Genomic DNA, 17,395 nt, shown 5'->3' on the forward strand with positions numbered 1-17,395 from the left:
TGTTGAACCACCCAGAAAGAAATCCCCATTCACAGCCAGACGTGCAGCACAGGCTGCCAGGGGGAAAGCAGCAATCATTCCTGCTCCCCTCCCGCCCAGCCAGCCAGGAACCAAGCGTGATGTTAACGGTTTGCAGACTCCAGGTGACGATTGACAGGTGCACAGGGAGGGCTTACCCGTGATGGAGTCGTCTTCGCCTGCCTCACCGACGCTCCAGCCCGGATGGAGGAAGTGTTCCTGCTCTGTCTGCAGCTCAGGCTGCCTGTAGTGGCAGACTGCCTGTAAAGGAGTTGATCCGAGCTGGAGACAATTCCCTGACAAATCCTGACTTCTCCAGGAGCAGAGGGGGAGCCAACCCTCTTTCTCCCTGTCTGATCTTTTCACAAGCAGACGAACCAAAAGAAAAGCCCTGGGAATATGGCCAAGTCTCCACCCACTGTCAGGGGGGCCCTGAAACAGGAGCGTAAGCGGAAAGGAATTGCTTCCTTTAGTTTTTCTCTCTGCTCTCTGGATTTCCCCTGCTTGACCAGCACACTCCCCTGCTCCCTCGGCTGTGCCTGCTTCAAGGAGCTCACTAGTAAATGCAGCTTGCCTAGCTGATGAGCATTTCTACACCCGAGTGAGAGAGCAGGGCTGAGCCGGGGGACTTGCCCCGGGCAGGGCAGGGCTGGCTGCTGTACAAACAGGGTGTGGAACGTGAATTCCTTAGAGACACCTTCCTGTTGCTGGAGTCCTGACCTGCACCCAGCAGAGGCAGCTGCTGTCTGGGTAGCTCACGCTGCCCCTGGGGCAGCTCTGTCTACACAAGGGCTGCAGGTCAGCAGGGCCTAGCAGCCCAACAGGAGGGGATGGTGGCAGGGGTCTCAGGGACCAGAATCCAGTTCTCCCTGCAGGGTTAGATGGGCTTTGCCTCCTAATGCACACCAGTAGGAAAAAAACCCCATGGACTTCCCAGCCACAGCGCCAGCTAGCCTGAGCTTGTCTCGCACTGTTTCACAGATGGGTCCCTATGCTGCTGCCAGCCCTGCTTTTCATCAGGCCAGCAGAAACAGCAGTTCCTGGCTGTAGCTGGGTGTTGACAACAAGGAGGTGGGGGGAAGATGGTAACAGCGAAGAAACCAGCCGCTTTCAGTTTCATTTCTCAGCCTGTGCTTCACCGGCCGCTCCCCTGCTCCCCCTGGCTGTGCCTGCTTCAGTGAGCTCACTGGTAAATGCACTAACCCAGAGCTGCACAGACTTGCAACCTGTCTGATTGGGACACAGGCTCTTTTCTGTCCACTCTGACCTCGTTTTAGTTTTGACTCAGCTCAGTGTAGCTTCTGCTAGTCATCAGCTGCAGCTTTCGTGCTGCATGGAGTCAGGTCTGTGCTTCTGTGCCAGCTGCAGCTGGTGGGAATGCCTGGGCTGTGCCCCCTCCCAATGTAGTACCTCTTGCTTGGGTCATCTGTGCTAGAAGGCTCTAACTGGGATACGGGACCCTTATAAAATGTGTGTTGGGGGAGGGCAAGGGAAGGTGCTACATATACTTGTTTAAAAAAAAATAAAAACCTGCTTGGTGCAGGATCAGTGGATTCGCAGTACAGTGCCTTTTTGCACTATTGTTTACCAAATATGGGAGCGTACATCTGTTGCCTGTAGCAACATGTTGGTAGTTCAGAAGCCTTGCTGAGTGTCCTTATTGGGCACAGACAATGAAGTGCTGAGAGAAAGAACTGGGCTGATCAGGCGGTCAAGATGCCCTGTGTATCAGGAGCCAATTGAAAGGGAAGGCAGCTAGCTGTTTGGGGGTTTTGGCCAGTTACTCTCTCTTAACACTGGGCAGTTCACAGGGGGTTGATTTCTCCAGGGGTAATTGGCTGTAAGATTAAGTTGTGTTGCCTTTCTGAAGAAGGGGATTGGATTTTGTCAAGGAGAAAAAACAGTGGGTCTTAGCAAACCTTTACCCTGTGCATGCTGCAGCATGGAACGGGCTCACCTGTGTTTGCAGCAGCGTGGATTGCTTTTGCTGTTTGAAAATATCCTGTGCAGGGAAGCTTCAGAAAAACTTAGAAATCATCTCCTTCACATAACCTACTCCAAAAGAAATCAACTCAAGAAGGAAGTCAACACATGCTACAACAACTTGAGAACTCCAGATATCTTCCCAAACATTATACAACGCATACAGAAAGACTACCAACGGTTTGTTACAACATCTATCCAACACAAAAAGAAGAAATGGAACCAATTACTACAGGAACAACTTTCCCAGCCATGAAACAACCATCGGAGAAACAACACCAGCACCTTACCACATTCCAACTTCATACTTAATGAAACAGCAGGAATCAGTCAACCCTCAAATATTATCAATTTCTCCACTCACACACTTACCAAAGCTGAAAAATCTGTCCTCTCCAAAGGCCTTAATTTCTGTCCAGAACAATACCCGAATAAGATACTACAATGTGGAGAACTAGAACAATTTTTCCAACACCCCTGTCTGAAGGAATATTTCCACAACCAAAATGAATCCAGTTTCAACATAACTTCATCTTGTGACAACTTAAAAAAAAAAAAAGCCCAAAAAACCTGATTGGACACCTAACAGTGGATGAAATTTAAACCTTGACTGCTATACTGACAGTGTCAGACAGAGAATGAACAATGAAATAACAACAAACACCACTGTAACAACCTCTCCCTCAGAGAGAGGGGCCGTAAAATCTCTTAAGATCCAACCACCAAATAGTAATAAAACCAGCAGATAGAGGAGCTATAGTTTATCCTTACCTGTAAAGACTATGTAAATGAAGCCAACAGACAACTCTGACACCACCACCTACGAAAAGCTAGAGGAAGATCCAAGTCCCCTTTTCACCTCAAAACTCAAAACCATCATCACATAATTTTCATTTGAACTACAAGAAAAACTTCAGACACTGATCCGTCCACTACCCAGTCCAAGGACACTTTACATGCTCTCTAAAATCCACAAACAAGGGAACCCCGGCACACCTATAATTTCCAACCATGGAACCCTAACTGAAGAAATACCAGGTTTGATCAGATCCATCCTAAAGACTGAGTTTTATCCAAGACACAACAGACTTTCTGCAAAACCTCAAAAACACAGACCATCTTCCTAGCAGTGCCCTCCTAGCCACCATGGATATCACCAGCATTATATACCAACATCCCACACCAGGATGGCATCCAAGCCTGCCTTACATATCTACAAGAGCAAGATTACAACTTAAGAGTGCTGACCTCAAGGTATTACTGAACTTTCTACACTGCCTCCTCACACACAACAACTTCAGTTTCAATGACCAACACTTTCTCCAGACCGTGGGCACATACATCTATGGCACCAAAATGGCCCCACAATATGCCAACCTTTTTATGGCCCACCTGGAAGAATTCCTCAAGAATTGCACCATCAAACCCATGCTATACCTGAGATGCACAGATGACATCATTTGGACCAAAACCCTGCAGTCTCTGAATGAGTTCCATCACAACAATCATCACCCCTCTATCAGACTATCTCTTGAATACTCCAGCACCAACATTTTAGACACCGTGATCAATATCCAGAACAGTAAAATACAAGCCACCATATACAAGAAACCCATGGACCAACATACGTATCTGCACAGAACCAGCAATCACCCTAAACCAGGATTGTCCAACATACGGCCCGTAGGCCGCCAAACCATTTTCTAAGCCTGAGGTGCTGCAACGGGAAACTTTCGTTCCCACCCCTTGTCTCTCCCCCAACCCCTCAGCAGCTTCTACCACCCTGTAGGGTCCCTGCATATCCCCCTGGCTGCTGAGCCCAGGTGCACAGGTGTGGGAGCATCCTCGAGGCTGCCCAGGTGGCAGGGGGGGGTCTGGTGGCACCCCTTGACCCCTACACCCCCGGGCCGTGGCCAGACCGGACAGGCCATGTGAGCACCCGCTCCTGCCGGCCCACTGGGTGATAAGAAGTTCATGATCTGGCTCCACATTCAAAGAGGCTGGACACCCCTGCCCTAAACACACCAAAAAAGCTGTAATTTACAGCCAAGCTCTCCAATACCACCAAAGTTGCACTGAGAACATCCGTGATCATCACCTGACAAATCTCAAAAGGGCTCTCATGAACAAGAACACTTCTCAAGAGAGAGAGATCGCACCTTTGAAAGAGCCACCTGGACACCATGTGAAGAATTGCTGCAGTACAGAAAGAAAGTCCCCATGAAACGCACACCATTAGTTATGATGTACCATCCTGCCCTACAACCTACATGGAGAATCCTCAAACAACTGCAGCGCGTACAGGACAACCGCTCTCTCTCCAATCTCTCAGTGCTAATCCTTAAAGGGAATTTACAATATGCATAGTCGGGCCTACAAACTTCACTCTATAAATAATCTTCTGGATACAAAAAATCAAGGACTTAATGTGTCATAAATCCAATGTCAATATTACAACCTCCCTGATATCTGATACCCCAGGTACTCTGCCTCTACCTGGCCACTTGCTTTCCTTCACGCATTTCCCTCCCCCCCGCCCCCACCATCTCTACTCATTGTCTTCCAAACTTCCACTCATTTGCATTTTCACAGACTTCTTGTTGTAAATCAGCTTATTTTCTACCTTGGAGAACCGTAACACCAGCGGAGTCTCCCTTTGTGTCAGAAAGCTTACAAAGAACTTTTCCCCAACTATTTAGATGGTCTAAGAAAAGATATCTCCCCAAAGAACCTTGCCTGCATGCGTTCTTCCAGGTTTTGAAAATGCTGCATCTTGTGTTCCTGTTCCCTTCCTTACCTTTCTCTCTGCCCCTGCAGTGTATCACCACTGCTTCCTGGTGGATGGCATGTTGCAGAAGGATGAGCTCAGGTGCAGTGTGAAAGCCCCTTCAACACTCTGGGCATGTGTTGGTTACCTCTTTTTTTATTTAGGAGTGAATGTGCATGGAGAATTGCCCACACTCCACTCCTTGCCTCCTAATCTGTACCAGAGAAATGGGGGGTCTGCCTAAAAGGAACTGATAAGAAGAAAGACCAGTGCCTTAACCTGTCTAAAACAAGCAAAATTAAGTAGAAAAGCCCAGGAACCCATGACTCCTAGAGATGGAGTTATCCACTCCTGCCACTCATTGTAGTCAGGCCAAGGGCTGAGGCACGAACTTTGTCGCATGATTTCAGCAAGCTGCCATAGTAATGTATAAAGCAAATAAAAATGACAGTGATGGGTGTGCAATGTGGGACTTGCCTAAGAAAGACTAGTGTAAGTGATGGCTGTGCACAGTAACTGGAGACAGGGATGAAGCTGGGTTTCCGAAGAAGACGGGTTGAAGACCAGCTAGAAGACTGCTGCTTTGCGATTTGTTCCGACTACCCAGCCCGCCCCCACTCTCTTCAGGGCAGTGGTAGGAAATGTCCTTGTGTTTTCTTCCTTCCTGTAGGCCAGGGGGAGTGGAGACTAGCCTGTAATGCTGATGTAGGGGGTGCACCAGAATGGCATCCCCCACAAACCCCATACCATGGTGGCAGCAGCTGGGGTCTTTGCCCTCCCTGCCCAATTCGTTGATCCTCTTCCAGTGGCACTCAGTAGAGATGCTGGGAACACTCCACTCTCCCTTTAGGTCAGGGCACTGAAAGGGAGGCACCAAAATACTGCATAAGTAGTTGTCTGCAATACACTGGCCTTTGGGCTACTGTTTCATCCAGTTCAGACTAGCAGGAGTGGGAGAACCTGTTCAAACCCGTAGCAAGAGTGGAAGTAATTCTTATACAGGCCACAGAGTCCAACCTGCCTCCCACCATTTTCACTCAGAAATGGACACGCACCTCAAGTTCTAGGTCTACTTGAATTTGAGTACAAGTCATTGTTATTGAGTAGAATTATAAAAGAACTGTATAATAGAGGTACAAAAATATGAAATAGGTTTTGAATTCTTAAGTAAAACAACTTTTTTCAAGCTTTAGAAATGTGTAACTTGCACAATTTGGCATCATATCAGAGATCTACTTTCAGACCATGCAAAAATCAGAAAGAACCTCCCAGTAACGTAGGCTCCAGACAGGTATGGCTGGGCATTGCTACAGTATGTTTAGTCACAAGTAACCATCAATAATTTACTCATTTAAGACATAATGGTACAACTAGACAAATTAAGTTTCCCCTGATCTTACAATGTACCCAACAGGAACAGACAAGATAGTTCCACTGAAAGATGCAGTATAGCTTTTCCTTGTCCAGTTATTTTAAAATATAGTCAACAAACAAACGCAAGAAGTATTTTTTTGTTCTTAAGAAAAACAGGCTTTGGCAGCTCTGTGTCCATACCACTGAGAGCTGATACCGTCTTGCAAAAATTTAAATAAATATAAATATGTTAAATAAATACATTGCAAAAGAAGACCACACATGGCACATCAGTCCCCAGCACTTAATGCTTTGCACACATTTAATGCTTGTTGCAGCTTTAGGGCTACTGAAAAGGAATACTGCGTCCTTTGAGAAGGTAAAGAGAATGTAGACTTCCCCCAGGTGTAACTATACTCCACTCGTACACAAACTGCAGTTCCATTACTTGTCTCCCCTCCTACTACTGTTAGCCATAGTTTTACTGCTCTTACTTTTGACAGTGGTTTATCTTTAGCTTTTTTTTTTTTCCAGATGGTGTCACACTGTCTGTGGCTCAGCAGGAGGAAAGCCAAAACAAAGTCGGCCAGATAACTGTGTCCAGCACCCCAGCCTCTGGCCTCTTGCTTGCAAAGAACTCAGAAACTGACCTGAGTGGATCGTGCATCTCCGGCTGTAGATGAATTCCTAATACTCTTACCTAAGCTAAACACTGTCCATGCCCTTGTGTGAACATGTGCTTGATAGTACATATTAGGTACAGCCATAGTAGAGTTCTTGCCGGGGGGCGGTAAATGTCTCCCATTGTTAATTTCTGACTTTATTCTGACAACTCCAGATTCAGGGGCTGATTTTTTTTCATAGGGCTGGAAGGGACCTCAGAAGATCGAGTCCAGCCGCGCCCCCCCCGCCTGAAGCGCAGGAAGTCAGCTGGGGTCACAGGATCCCAGCAAGATAAGCATCCAATTTGCTCTTGAAGGTGTTCAATGTAGGTGCTTGAACCACCTCCGATGGCAGGCTGTTCCAGACCTTGGGGGCTCGGACAGTAAAGAAATTCTTCCTTATGCCCAGCCTGAAACGGTCTTGCAAGTAGTTTATAATCGTTTGACCTTGTCATCCCTTGGGGCGCTCTGGTGAACAGATGTTCCCCCAGATCCTGGTGGTCACCCCGATAAACTTATAGGTGGCCATCATCACCCCTGAGCCTGCGCTTTTCCAGGCTAAAGAGTCCCATGGCTCTCAGCCTGTCGTCGTAAGGTCTGTTTTCCTGACCTCTGATCATGCATGTGGCTCTTCTCTGGACTCTCTCAAGCTTCTCCACATCCTTTTTGAACTGTGGAGCCCAAAACTGATGTGTGAGAGTTGCACTGATTAAACAGAAGTTACATTCTCTTTACTGGTTTTGGATTTTGGTAGATGATTCCCTTTACAATCACTTCACTGAATCTAAGATGCTGCTTTTAACGCACAAGGCAGCAGTAGTGCAATGGCAGGTTTGCTACAACTAAACAGCTCCTTTTCCTCCTCCTACTGCATAGTCATCGCATGGTTTGGATTGCTGTGGTCTGGCTGGGTGCAGTAAAAGGCATGAATGGAATAAAATACAGTGCAGGGATGTTCAGCAGTAGAACGATGTTTCCATCTGGCCATCTGCAGTCTGCCCCGCTTTTTCAAAAGCTACCGTGAGACGGCTCCTCTGCTGCGAGGCCCTGCCTTTCTGAAGGTACCACTCGCTCTTGGGCTCCTCCTGTCCTCTTCCTGATGCAGTGTGTGCAGAGTACAAGGCACTTTCTGGGCATATGGGTTCCTCAGGGAGACATTTTGCTCTTTGATCCCATGAGTCTCTGCTTAGAGACAGGCCCATTTTACAGCCTGTTTGGAATGTTGGTCACGGAGAAGGGAGCTCTGTCCCCACCCTCTCAAACAGCATCTCCCAGCAGTCCCTGACCTGCAGAGTCCTGAACATAGTAAGGCTGAAACAGTCTTTCCTGGCTGCAGATTTGCATAGCATGGTAAGTGTGTAAGAGCAGGCGAGGGAAGCGGGACGTAAAATAGCGTACAAAGTCATCTGGGATGGTGCCCAGCGTCTCCTGCACCTCTGTGGGAAGCTCTCTGTAGTGGTGTTTCTGGAATTAGAGCAGGAAGAATATTTGTTGTAAGGTCTTTGCTTTCTGCCTCCCACTGCCACAGTTCTATCATATATGTTGCAAGAAATGGTTTAGTGGCCAGAGAAGCCTTACCAAATGGTAGGCTGGGGTTTATGGAGGTGAAAACAGTTGACAGCGAAGTAGTTCCAGTGCAGCCTCACTAGAGGGCACTGCCATGGTCCCAGGGAGGGTGTTTGCTATCATAGGATTAGTCAATTTTGCTACATCATCACAGTGAAAAATGTGGGTCCCACTGTTGGCATTGTTAAGCAGGGGATGTTATAAACAGGTGTTCATTATAATGAGGATGTGCTGCAATAGAAGTGAATTGGCTTGGAAGCCACAGTCTATCAAGAAGGCAGAATAAATGGCAGTACTGGTATTTCTACATAGTTATAAAGACTGTGAAACAATTCTGGGAGCTGAATTTGTATGATGCAGATTCTAAGAGTCCAATGTGTATTTTCTGCACTTGCCTGTGCACTCTCTCTCTCATCTTTTACCTTATTTCTCATTGCTCGCAGAAGATCCCGCACTGATCCCCCTTTGTAAGATCTAAATTTTCGAAGATCTGAAAAAGCAAACACTTTGTTTAGGTGATCTGAAGCAGACAGTCCTCCAGGGAGTTGACCTGTTGCTATGTCCCCAGTTTTTAGCCACGGTACACAGCTGTTTGTTCTACTGTGTCAAAGAGAGGCTTCAAAGTGTTACTTTAAACACCACAGAAAAAAGTCGGGCTTCCCCAGGCAGTATAAACTGCTTAATCCATGTGACCCCCATATTATTTTTGAACTTCATTATCTCTGTCCTTAAAGAAAAGCATGTAGTCAACAAGGGAAAACAGGGCATGAAATGTACCAAGCCACTGTTGTTATTTGTGGTTTCAAGAGATTTGCCTTAAAAAGCAAGATATGGAGCACACGTGTGCATATATATATTCTCATCTGAAGGTGTTCGGTACTTGCTTACAAGCCACGATGTCTTGTACCAAACTGGAGACTCAATGGGACACTGCTTTTCTGTGTGCACAGCCTGTAATTCACTTATACAACTGGTGGCTATAATTTCACTTACCTGTCTGAAGGGGAACCGTGATGTGCTCTCTCCAGTCCATTTTCACCACCTCTCTCCCTCTTCTTTCTAATTGCTTGACTACTGGACCATCTAAGGATTCTTTTTCTATTCGGTCACTTACATCCTGCAAGAGACAGTCAGGTTATTCCAAGTGCTGTAATTTTATTTCAAACTTTTCCCCAAATTGCTGACTGTCACAGATGAAGATTTCCTGAATAACTAAAACTTATTCCTTTGAGGCAGTACAATGTAACAGACAAGGTACAGGATAAGGAACTTCAGGTCTGGAGAGACTTCCATGGTTCTTGCATTGCAGAAAACCCAACATGCTTGTGAGGCTGCATCTTTCTACAGAACTAAACCTTTTCCTATGTGCAGTGATTAAACACCAGAGCTGCACATTGCTACTTACCCTGCACACTCTTGAACTGCTGATTCTACTAGCAACACCATCAACAATATCAAAAATGAAACGTAAGAGTGAAAGCGCAGTGCTGCAATGCAATTAGTCATGGATAGAAAAGGAAATGGAGAAGCCAAACCTGGAAAAACTGGAGCTGTTTTTCCAGACTCCAGAAGAGTGGGTGCTTCAGCACACAACTAGCCGAGGGACGTTTCTGAGGATCCATGTTAATCATCTGCTCGATTAAGTCATGAGCAACCAGGTCTTCTGCAAGAGAAATGAGGACAAGCTATTTGAAGCAGCTGAAGCCAACAGTGGCTTACTGAAGACTGGAAATCACTTGAAGTTTGTCTAAGATGTATAACATCCAAGAAGTGCTGACTGCTTGGCCTACAAAGAACAGGCCAAATTCTACATCAGTTTGCACCCTGTGAATCCCATCAATAAGTTAAAGGGACTGCACCTGTACAGTTAAGAACAAAATTCACCTCTGTTGTCTCCTTGTTCTGGCTATACATGAAATATTTTAACTGTGCCAGTAAAATTGAGGGCTCAAAATTTGCAATCTGTCAGTAATATCACATGGCTTTCGGTAATGACTGACTCTCTTTAAAGAGCCTTCCATAATTGCTATAGTTCCTGGTTGTAGCCTTGGGTCACAATGATTCGTAGGCCTCATATGGTTCCCTGTGGCATTCTGGGAAGTACTGAACCGCAACCATAAACAATGTGGTGCTTTATAGAGGAAAGGCTAGGACAGCACTGAACAGTTTACCATGCTTCTCTGGGCTGAAGGAGTCCAGACTGTAAACACCCAGCAAAATGTTGGCTTGCCGCTGCAGGGATTTGCCAAAGGGGTGGTTGCCTTCAGATATGACGTAATAAAAGACACAGCCAGCTGAAAAGATGTCCACTGTGTACGTCTGCAGACAAAAACAGTGTTGAAAAGCAACGACGTATTAATGCTTTGTGCCAGCTTCTCAGGTAATTTTCTGAAGTTGAAGCTAAACACTAGTGCGAGCTGTGTGTTAAATGCACAGCCTTTTATAATGTGAGCAGTGCTGGTTAGCCACAGCCAGAGCAGTGACTAATCTGGGCACACCTCATTGGGTGGGTCCAGACGAACGTCCATGCAGTATGTGGTGCTGCAGACAAGGGTGTGCTGTCAATGCACGCACTGCTCTGTTGTTGGTTTTTCTGCAGGTTTTTTTTGACCCTTGGATATTCAGGGGTAAAAAAACCCACAGGAAAAAAATGCTAAGCAGCGTGTACATGGGTAGCGCATGCGTGGCTGGGCTGCCCAGAGCTGTGCTGCAGCTGCCAGCTAACCAAGCTCTGCGCAGCAGGCTTGCTACTGCTGCAGCCCTGGGAGGCCCTCAGAACCCCAGGTAAGGCGGCTGGGGCCAGAGTACTGCCCAGGGACACGTAGCTGCAGTGCAAGGTGCACCACTGCTGCTTGTCCCTAGGGAACCAAATGTCCGCACTCGTCTGGATGTGGCCATTAAGTCTTGTGACTCAGTGATTCAAATAGCAGCCTTGAGCTGTACAGCTGCTAGTCCTGTTAACCAATTAGGTAGTTAGACGATGTTACAAAGGGGCAAGAGTCCCTATGCCTGTAAATGGTATGTTGCCAACTAATATCTATTTGTAACATAAGATATATCCAAAAATTTGGGTGCAGGTCATGTTGCGCAGTTAAAAACATAAATCATGCACATTTCATGCTCCAAAAGTCAACAGAAACCAGGAGATGGTGAAGCTGAAGAGTGGGTGCTTAAAGTATCTGATACTGAGCCACAGGCAAAGACTATTTTTTGCTAGTAACTGAGGGGCAACTGTCCCCAACAATTTGTGTATTTCATTCAGGACTGGTATAAAAGAGCCCCCTGGGCAAGGATCAGAACTCAGGACCTCCTGAATACTAAGCTATTACCATCACTATTGAGCTGTAGAGACTCAACTACTTGATTTATTTTAAATTCCTGTCTTCACAATAGCCCAGCTTCAGCAGGCAGGCTAGAGAGTGCGCTGGAAGGCAGCTCCTTCCAGCTACCCAGAGAAGGTCGCACAGTACCTCACGCTGACCCTGGCGATAGGAGTTCAAGTCCTGTTCCAGGCTCTAGTCCAAACGCTTTTTAAACTAGCTACCTAACCACTTAGGCTGGGGAGGCAAAGGTAGCCAGACATGCTTTCGTGCAATTGCTGGCTAAGAAGTTGGTGCCCATAGGTCCAATGGACCAGTGTCTTCCCTTGGCAAACCCTCTCATCACTGTTAATAACATTAGGCTCTCAATTGTCCCTTTTCGTACTAAGTCCAAGGGATGGGCAGGATTTTGGACTTGGCTGTTTCTACTGGATAAGCTTAAATGCCTCTTCACACAAGATGCTGGCTGTCATGAAGTCCATTCCTAGGCCCCTTCCTCTCTGTTCACTGGCTGGGAACTCAAGAGCCTGGATGCATTTCCAGCACTATAAGTTTACACTGACTTTGTACCCCAAACATATGCATAGGCCTCTGAGCCCTCCCAGGCATCAGCCCCCTTTGTGGAGCTGGATGTGACAGTCTACTCCTCCTAGGAGCTGTCTTCAAGGAACTCTGTAAATGCTTAGAATTGTTGAAAGTTAGACCAGAGTTACTTTAGTTGGAAACCAGCCTGATTGACAAGGCAGAGCGCTCAGGGCCGGCTGCATGAAGAGGACAGGTGCCACCCATGCACTCCAGCTGCTTAGCTCAAGAGGACCAAGTTGACTGACTTACAGGGTTTTCTTTGCAGTCTTCACTCAGCATCTCTGGTGCAATCCAGCCTTCCGTGCCTGGCACTCCAGACCGACGGCTAAAGCTGTGCCTGCCCACCACCAGCTTCTTACACAGGCCAAAGTCTGAAATCATGGCTTTGATCTTCCCATGGGCATTGGGCATTGAAATGAGGATATTGTGGGGTTTCAAGTCTCTGTGGACTGTTACAGACACCAATTTATTAACAGCAGGTAGCACCAAGCACACTTTTCATTGTCCTACCCACTGGGAAGGAGCCTTTGACCAGGCTGAACCACTTTTTGTTAATGGATGTTAGTGGAACCAACGGCTTATCCCAAAGGGCCGTGTTTTTTGTCACTGGGGAACCCAGTGAGCTCTCACTCACCCTGGTGATCACCAACACCCCATTTATTCTATCAGCAATTCTGCAGCTCCAAGCACTTGAGAAGTCCTCTCCTGTCCTACCCAATCTGTGAGGTTGTCCCCCATAAAAGCTGAGATGACTTGGCTTTCTTGGGCTATGCCTTAAGGCTCAAAGCCACCCTGAGACCAGGACACTGTAGAATGGTGTCGTTCCAAGAGGAAGAAAGAGTGACCTCCCCCCTTCCTTCACCCATCAAACAAGGAAGGCAACACAGCCATGAAGCACCTGCAGCTCCCCATGCCAAGCTAGCTTATCTTGCCCCTTATCCAATACAGGAGGCCCATATTTGATAGAGAAACAAAAGGCTCCTTACCAATACTGAGAGAGTGCAGATAGGCCAGGCCAGATGTGGTCTGCTGCAGCAGGGTGATAGGCTCTAAGCCAAGGTGGCTGAAAGTTTTCTGCTCCACATACTGCAAATTATATAAGGGGAAACAAAACTTAAAGCCCTATCATATGCCTTATAGCAGGGTGGCAGACAATCATGGTGCATTAAAGCAAGCAATGGAGAAGTGCAGGGGGGGAAGGGTGTACTGGAAGTCCTACTGCATCAGACTTCAGTCAAGGGCAGCAAAGTTTCCACTCTACCTCCTTGAACAAAGCTTTGCCTGTCCTAGCCTCCATCTGCAAGGCCTTGCTCTTCTGCTTCTTGAAAGGTGCAGACCCTTCTGAATTGTAACTGTGGGCATTCACGTGCTTTTGATCGACTCTGGAATACACTCCCAGTGGGGGTGATACAGGCACCTACCCAGGAGATCTTCACAAGAAGACTAGACACACACCTTGCTAGGGTTATTTGACCCCAGCAGTCTTTCCTGCCCAGAGCAGGGGGGCTGGACCCAATCATCTCCCGAGGTCCCTTCCAGCCCTAAACTTCTGTGAATCTTTCGCAGACCTCCTTAGACAGAGTCTGCAGACCCCCAGGGATCCATAAACCACAGGCTGAAAACCACTACTATAGCCTGTTCGCTTGTGACAAACCAGTACCTCCACACCCTGGGTGGAGACAGACACGCACCATCTAAACCAGTGTTGTTTTTACCGATTTTTCCTAGGGCAATTCAGCACCATATTCAAAGAAGTTCCACCAGAGGAGAATTGAACACTATGTGCCATTTCCTTATTTGCACCAGTATAGAGGCTTGAGGAAAGGGGAAGGTGCCACTGAGAAGCCTTCCATGGCCACAGCTCCTTGCTGTCAGGGTAGCGTAGACCAAGAGGCCGCCATTACCTCCTGCAGGGTGGCAGCGCAGAGCTCGATAGCAATGTACTGGAACTGCCGGTCCTTCTCTGTGCAGAAGTAGCGGATCACGTTGGGGTGCTCATCTGACTCGCGTAGCAGTTCCACCTCACGGTCAGCAAAGCTGAAGCATTCGGGAAGGATTCTCTTCACTGCAACATCTCTGTTGTCAAACGTCCCCCTGCAGGGAGCAAGCCACAGGGCAGAGAAAACTGAGTGTCCATGCAACTGAGGCAGGGGGGCTGTAACGGGCACTGAGTACTTCACACCAGCCCATTGTGCAGTCCTGGAAATGGATCTGGTGCCTCTGTTCATTACAACACGTGCAAAAGACATGCAAAGGGATTGTGGTCGGTGAAAGAACACTACAGAGAAGTGCATGCATCTCTCACACTTTCTGAAAGCTCTATGGAGACGTTACAACTCATGCTAGGTAAACCTTTCAATAAATTAGTATGACATTAATTGTTTTCCCTCAAATGAAGTAAGCATTTTACCTGTAAACAATCGTTCCCTCAGCTCCATGCCCCAGGACATCTTTTGGGTTGAAGGAAATTTTCCCAACCATTACTGTGCTTGTATCTTCATCTGAACAAAAACAAGAGGCAAAAGAACTATTTTAGGATAGATTCTAAACCCCACACATAGCACTTGTTATGTTCCTCTGGAGCCACTAGACAAGCCACTTCCTCTCTCATGGTTCAGTGCGCAACACTGAGGAAGACGACCCAGGGCAGGCGGATTTCAGCACCATGCTTTCAAAGCTACAAATAAAGCCGAGGTAGGTTTCTGGTCAGACAAACACTCCCGTGCAGGTGCTCATGCTGCCTTCATGCATACCTGCAGGGTGGCTGGACACCAAGCTACTGGATTTGTGGGTCCAGGTTTGGTCTGTGCACGAGCCATGTCAGTGCCAGCTGGGTTGGGGCCTTTTGGAAATGTGACTCACGACACACTGATAAAAGGGAATACAGAACTGCTTTTCTTCCCCTCGGTAAAGTGGGCTCTTGTGTGGCTAAAGGCTGCTGCCTCCTTTCACACGTACCAGTGACAGACACAGGGGGCTGATCCTGTACTTCTTGCTCAAGCAAACCTTCCACTGACATTGGTGGTAGAAGTAAGCCTTGGATGGCAGTAACTTTTGATCACTGTTCAAAATTGAATTCCAAAAAGGTCATCGCATGCTGGCAGGACCAGAGAACAACGATGGAGAAAACAGACCCCTGCAAGAGGCACGAACCCAGGAATTAGATCCAAGACTGGATCTTAAAGACAGGCCCTGGGTCTTGCTCATCCAAAATGGCAGGTCTGATGCAGGAACACAGGCTGAAGCACTCTGGCCTGTGCTAGGCAGGAGTCAGTCAGACTAGAGGATCAAAACATACCTCCAGTCTTAACCGCTATGAAATACTGTTGATTGTACTTTTCATCCCCTTGCTTTCACTTCCCAATATGCTTTTATGACTCAGGGGTTGGGTGAAATGTTGTTACACACTGTGACACATTAGGAAGGAAGATCAGCTTTACCTCCTTCTTGCTCGGTGGAGAGAGCACTGCCAACGTCGGATGCAGACGCATTGGAATATACGGAGTGGCTTGATGCTCTGGGAGACATATTTGGTGTGCTGGTGGCTGAACTCTCAGTCTGTGCACAGGTGTTGTCCAGAAAGTCTGTCTCTGGTGGGAGATCAGCGGGAACACTGAAGGGCAGCTGCTGTTGTTGCAACAGCTGGATCTTCTCCAGTTGCTTCTGGAACTGCTGGTGTTGTTGCTGCTGCCGCTGATGTACACTCTTCCACAGAAAAGAGAGATAGGCTTACCCTCAAACCAGCAAGCTTGGACCAACTCACGGGTACAGCTGCAAAGGGGCATAGCTACAGCCAAGCTTCCAGGCAGGATAGATACCCACAGGGTACTGGAAAGACCTCACTACCAGACTCAGCTTATCAAAAGGGACTTTACCACCCAAACATTCTTTAGTTCATTATAATTTCTCACAGCAAGGTAGGGACCTTGGGCAGTTTTTCTGAAATGGCAAAAGCCATCTTTAGTATTGAAGTTGGCTTTGCAGTAGAAGTGGCATTAGCATGATCTGCTATTATGAAATCATAAAGGACAGATCCTGACTGCTGACAGGCTAGTGCAGGTGATGGGGGTATGTTTGCTGAAGTCAGTAAAAAAGCCACACACAAAAAACAATGTACAAAAATCTGTGGAGAACTCTCATGGGGAATAAGAAAGTCCCAAGTGTGTTCAGTGCACATCACAAAAATCACTGCCAAACACATAACTCAGGGTGTGCAGCCTGATCCATACAGCTAGCTCCGATTACCTGCTGCTAATGGAGAGAGCCCATCTTGCCTAAAGTCAACCTTCTCTGGTTCTGCTGCTGCAGACGACCAGGCCGTCAGATGCTACTGCTCTCTCAGAACTCACAAGAACACCAAGCCAAATCAGCAGTTACCTTTGGATATGTGATGACGAAGGCTACCCAGCTGATCAGCAAAAAAGTGCTCAGAATGATTGTGGCAACATCTTTCAGCATGGAATCTACTGGAGCCTCTGGCCGAGGTACAGGCCGACTGGGCTTTTCTTCAACGTCTTTTAGCGTGGTAGGAGGCAATTCTGTTGTGGAACTCTCAACTACACCAAGAACCTGAGAGGACAGAGAAAAAACTCCATCAAGTCAAAGTCTCCATGAATAATGGAGATTAATCTGCTAGCACACATGCAAAATACATTTAGATGATGACTTAAAGGGCGAGACAGATTGGTCAGAATCTTTTGGTGACCGACATCATTCAACAGGCTAATGTAGCAGGAGTCTTGCCAACAGAAGGAAAGCTGGAATGAGCCACACATTTGAAAGAAAGAGCTCTTCTGCACTGTGTGATGCCTGTGAGCTACATGGGAAGGAAGGTACTCTACTTCCATAAAGAGCAGGGAAAAAGTCCCTGCATGATTTTATAGAGCCTCCGTTCCCCCAAAGTGCTCATTTCCTTCCTATGCAATTTGAGTGGCTTTTTCAGTCACTCTAAAATCAGGTTAATCACCAACCTTCTCAAAAGTGGCTTTATCAGAGTCAGCTGGGATCACATTTTCATGCCGTTTTGGTAAATTGCTTGGAAATTTCTCCAGGATCTTTGTCGGGGCAGATAATGGTGTTTCATGGTGCCCTTTAAATAAAACAACATTTGTTACAGGAAGAATTTCCCCCTTTTAAGGGAT

General features: G+C 47.1%; 1 protein-coding gene across 1 annotated transcript in view; it reads right to left on the reverse strand.

Moving 5' to 3' along the window:
• Window positions 1-17,395, reverse strand: part of ERN1 (endoplasmic reticulum to nucleus signaling 1) — a 73,998-nt gene that overhangs the window by 9,840 nt on the left and 46,763 nt on the right. The window contains exons 11-22 of the mRNA XM_090059003.1: window positions 17,225-17,343; window positions 16,632-16,823; window positions 15,695-15,959; window positions 14,665-14,755; window positions 14,159-14,348; window positions 13,241-13,340; window positions 12,504-12,703; window positions 10,521-10,668; window positions 9,885-10,012; window positions 9,343-9,466; window positions 8,772-8,839; window positions 177-8,247 (exon numbers count right to left, since the gene is read on the reverse strand). Coding sequence (XP_089915129.1) covers window positions 8,041-8,247; window positions 8,772-8,839; window positions 9,343-9,466; window positions 9,885-10,012; window positions 10,521-10,668; window positions 12,504-12,703; window positions 13,241-13,340; window positions 14,159-14,348; window positions 14,665-14,755; window positions 15,695-15,959; window positions 16,632-16,823; window positions 17,225-17,343 — 1,832 coding nt within the window. The 3' untranslated portion in view covers window positions 177-8,040. The remainder of the gene's footprint in view (window positions 1-176; window positions 8,248-8,771; window positions 8,840-9,342; window positions 9,467-9,884; window positions 10,013-10,520; window positions 10,669-12,503; window positions 12,704-13,240; window positions 13,341-14,158; window positions 14,349-14,664; window positions 14,756-15,694; window positions 15,960-16,631; window positions 16,824-17,224; window positions 17,344-17,395) is intronic.

The sequence above is a fragment of the Crocodylus siamensis genome, chromosome 8, assembly GCF_052110815.1.
Source record: "Crocodylus siamensis isolate JL-2025a chromosome 8, ASM5211081v1, whole genome shotgun sequence".
Classification (NCBI taxonomy): Eukaryota; Metazoa; Chordata; order Crocodylia; family Crocodylidae; genus Crocodylus; species Crocodylus siamensis.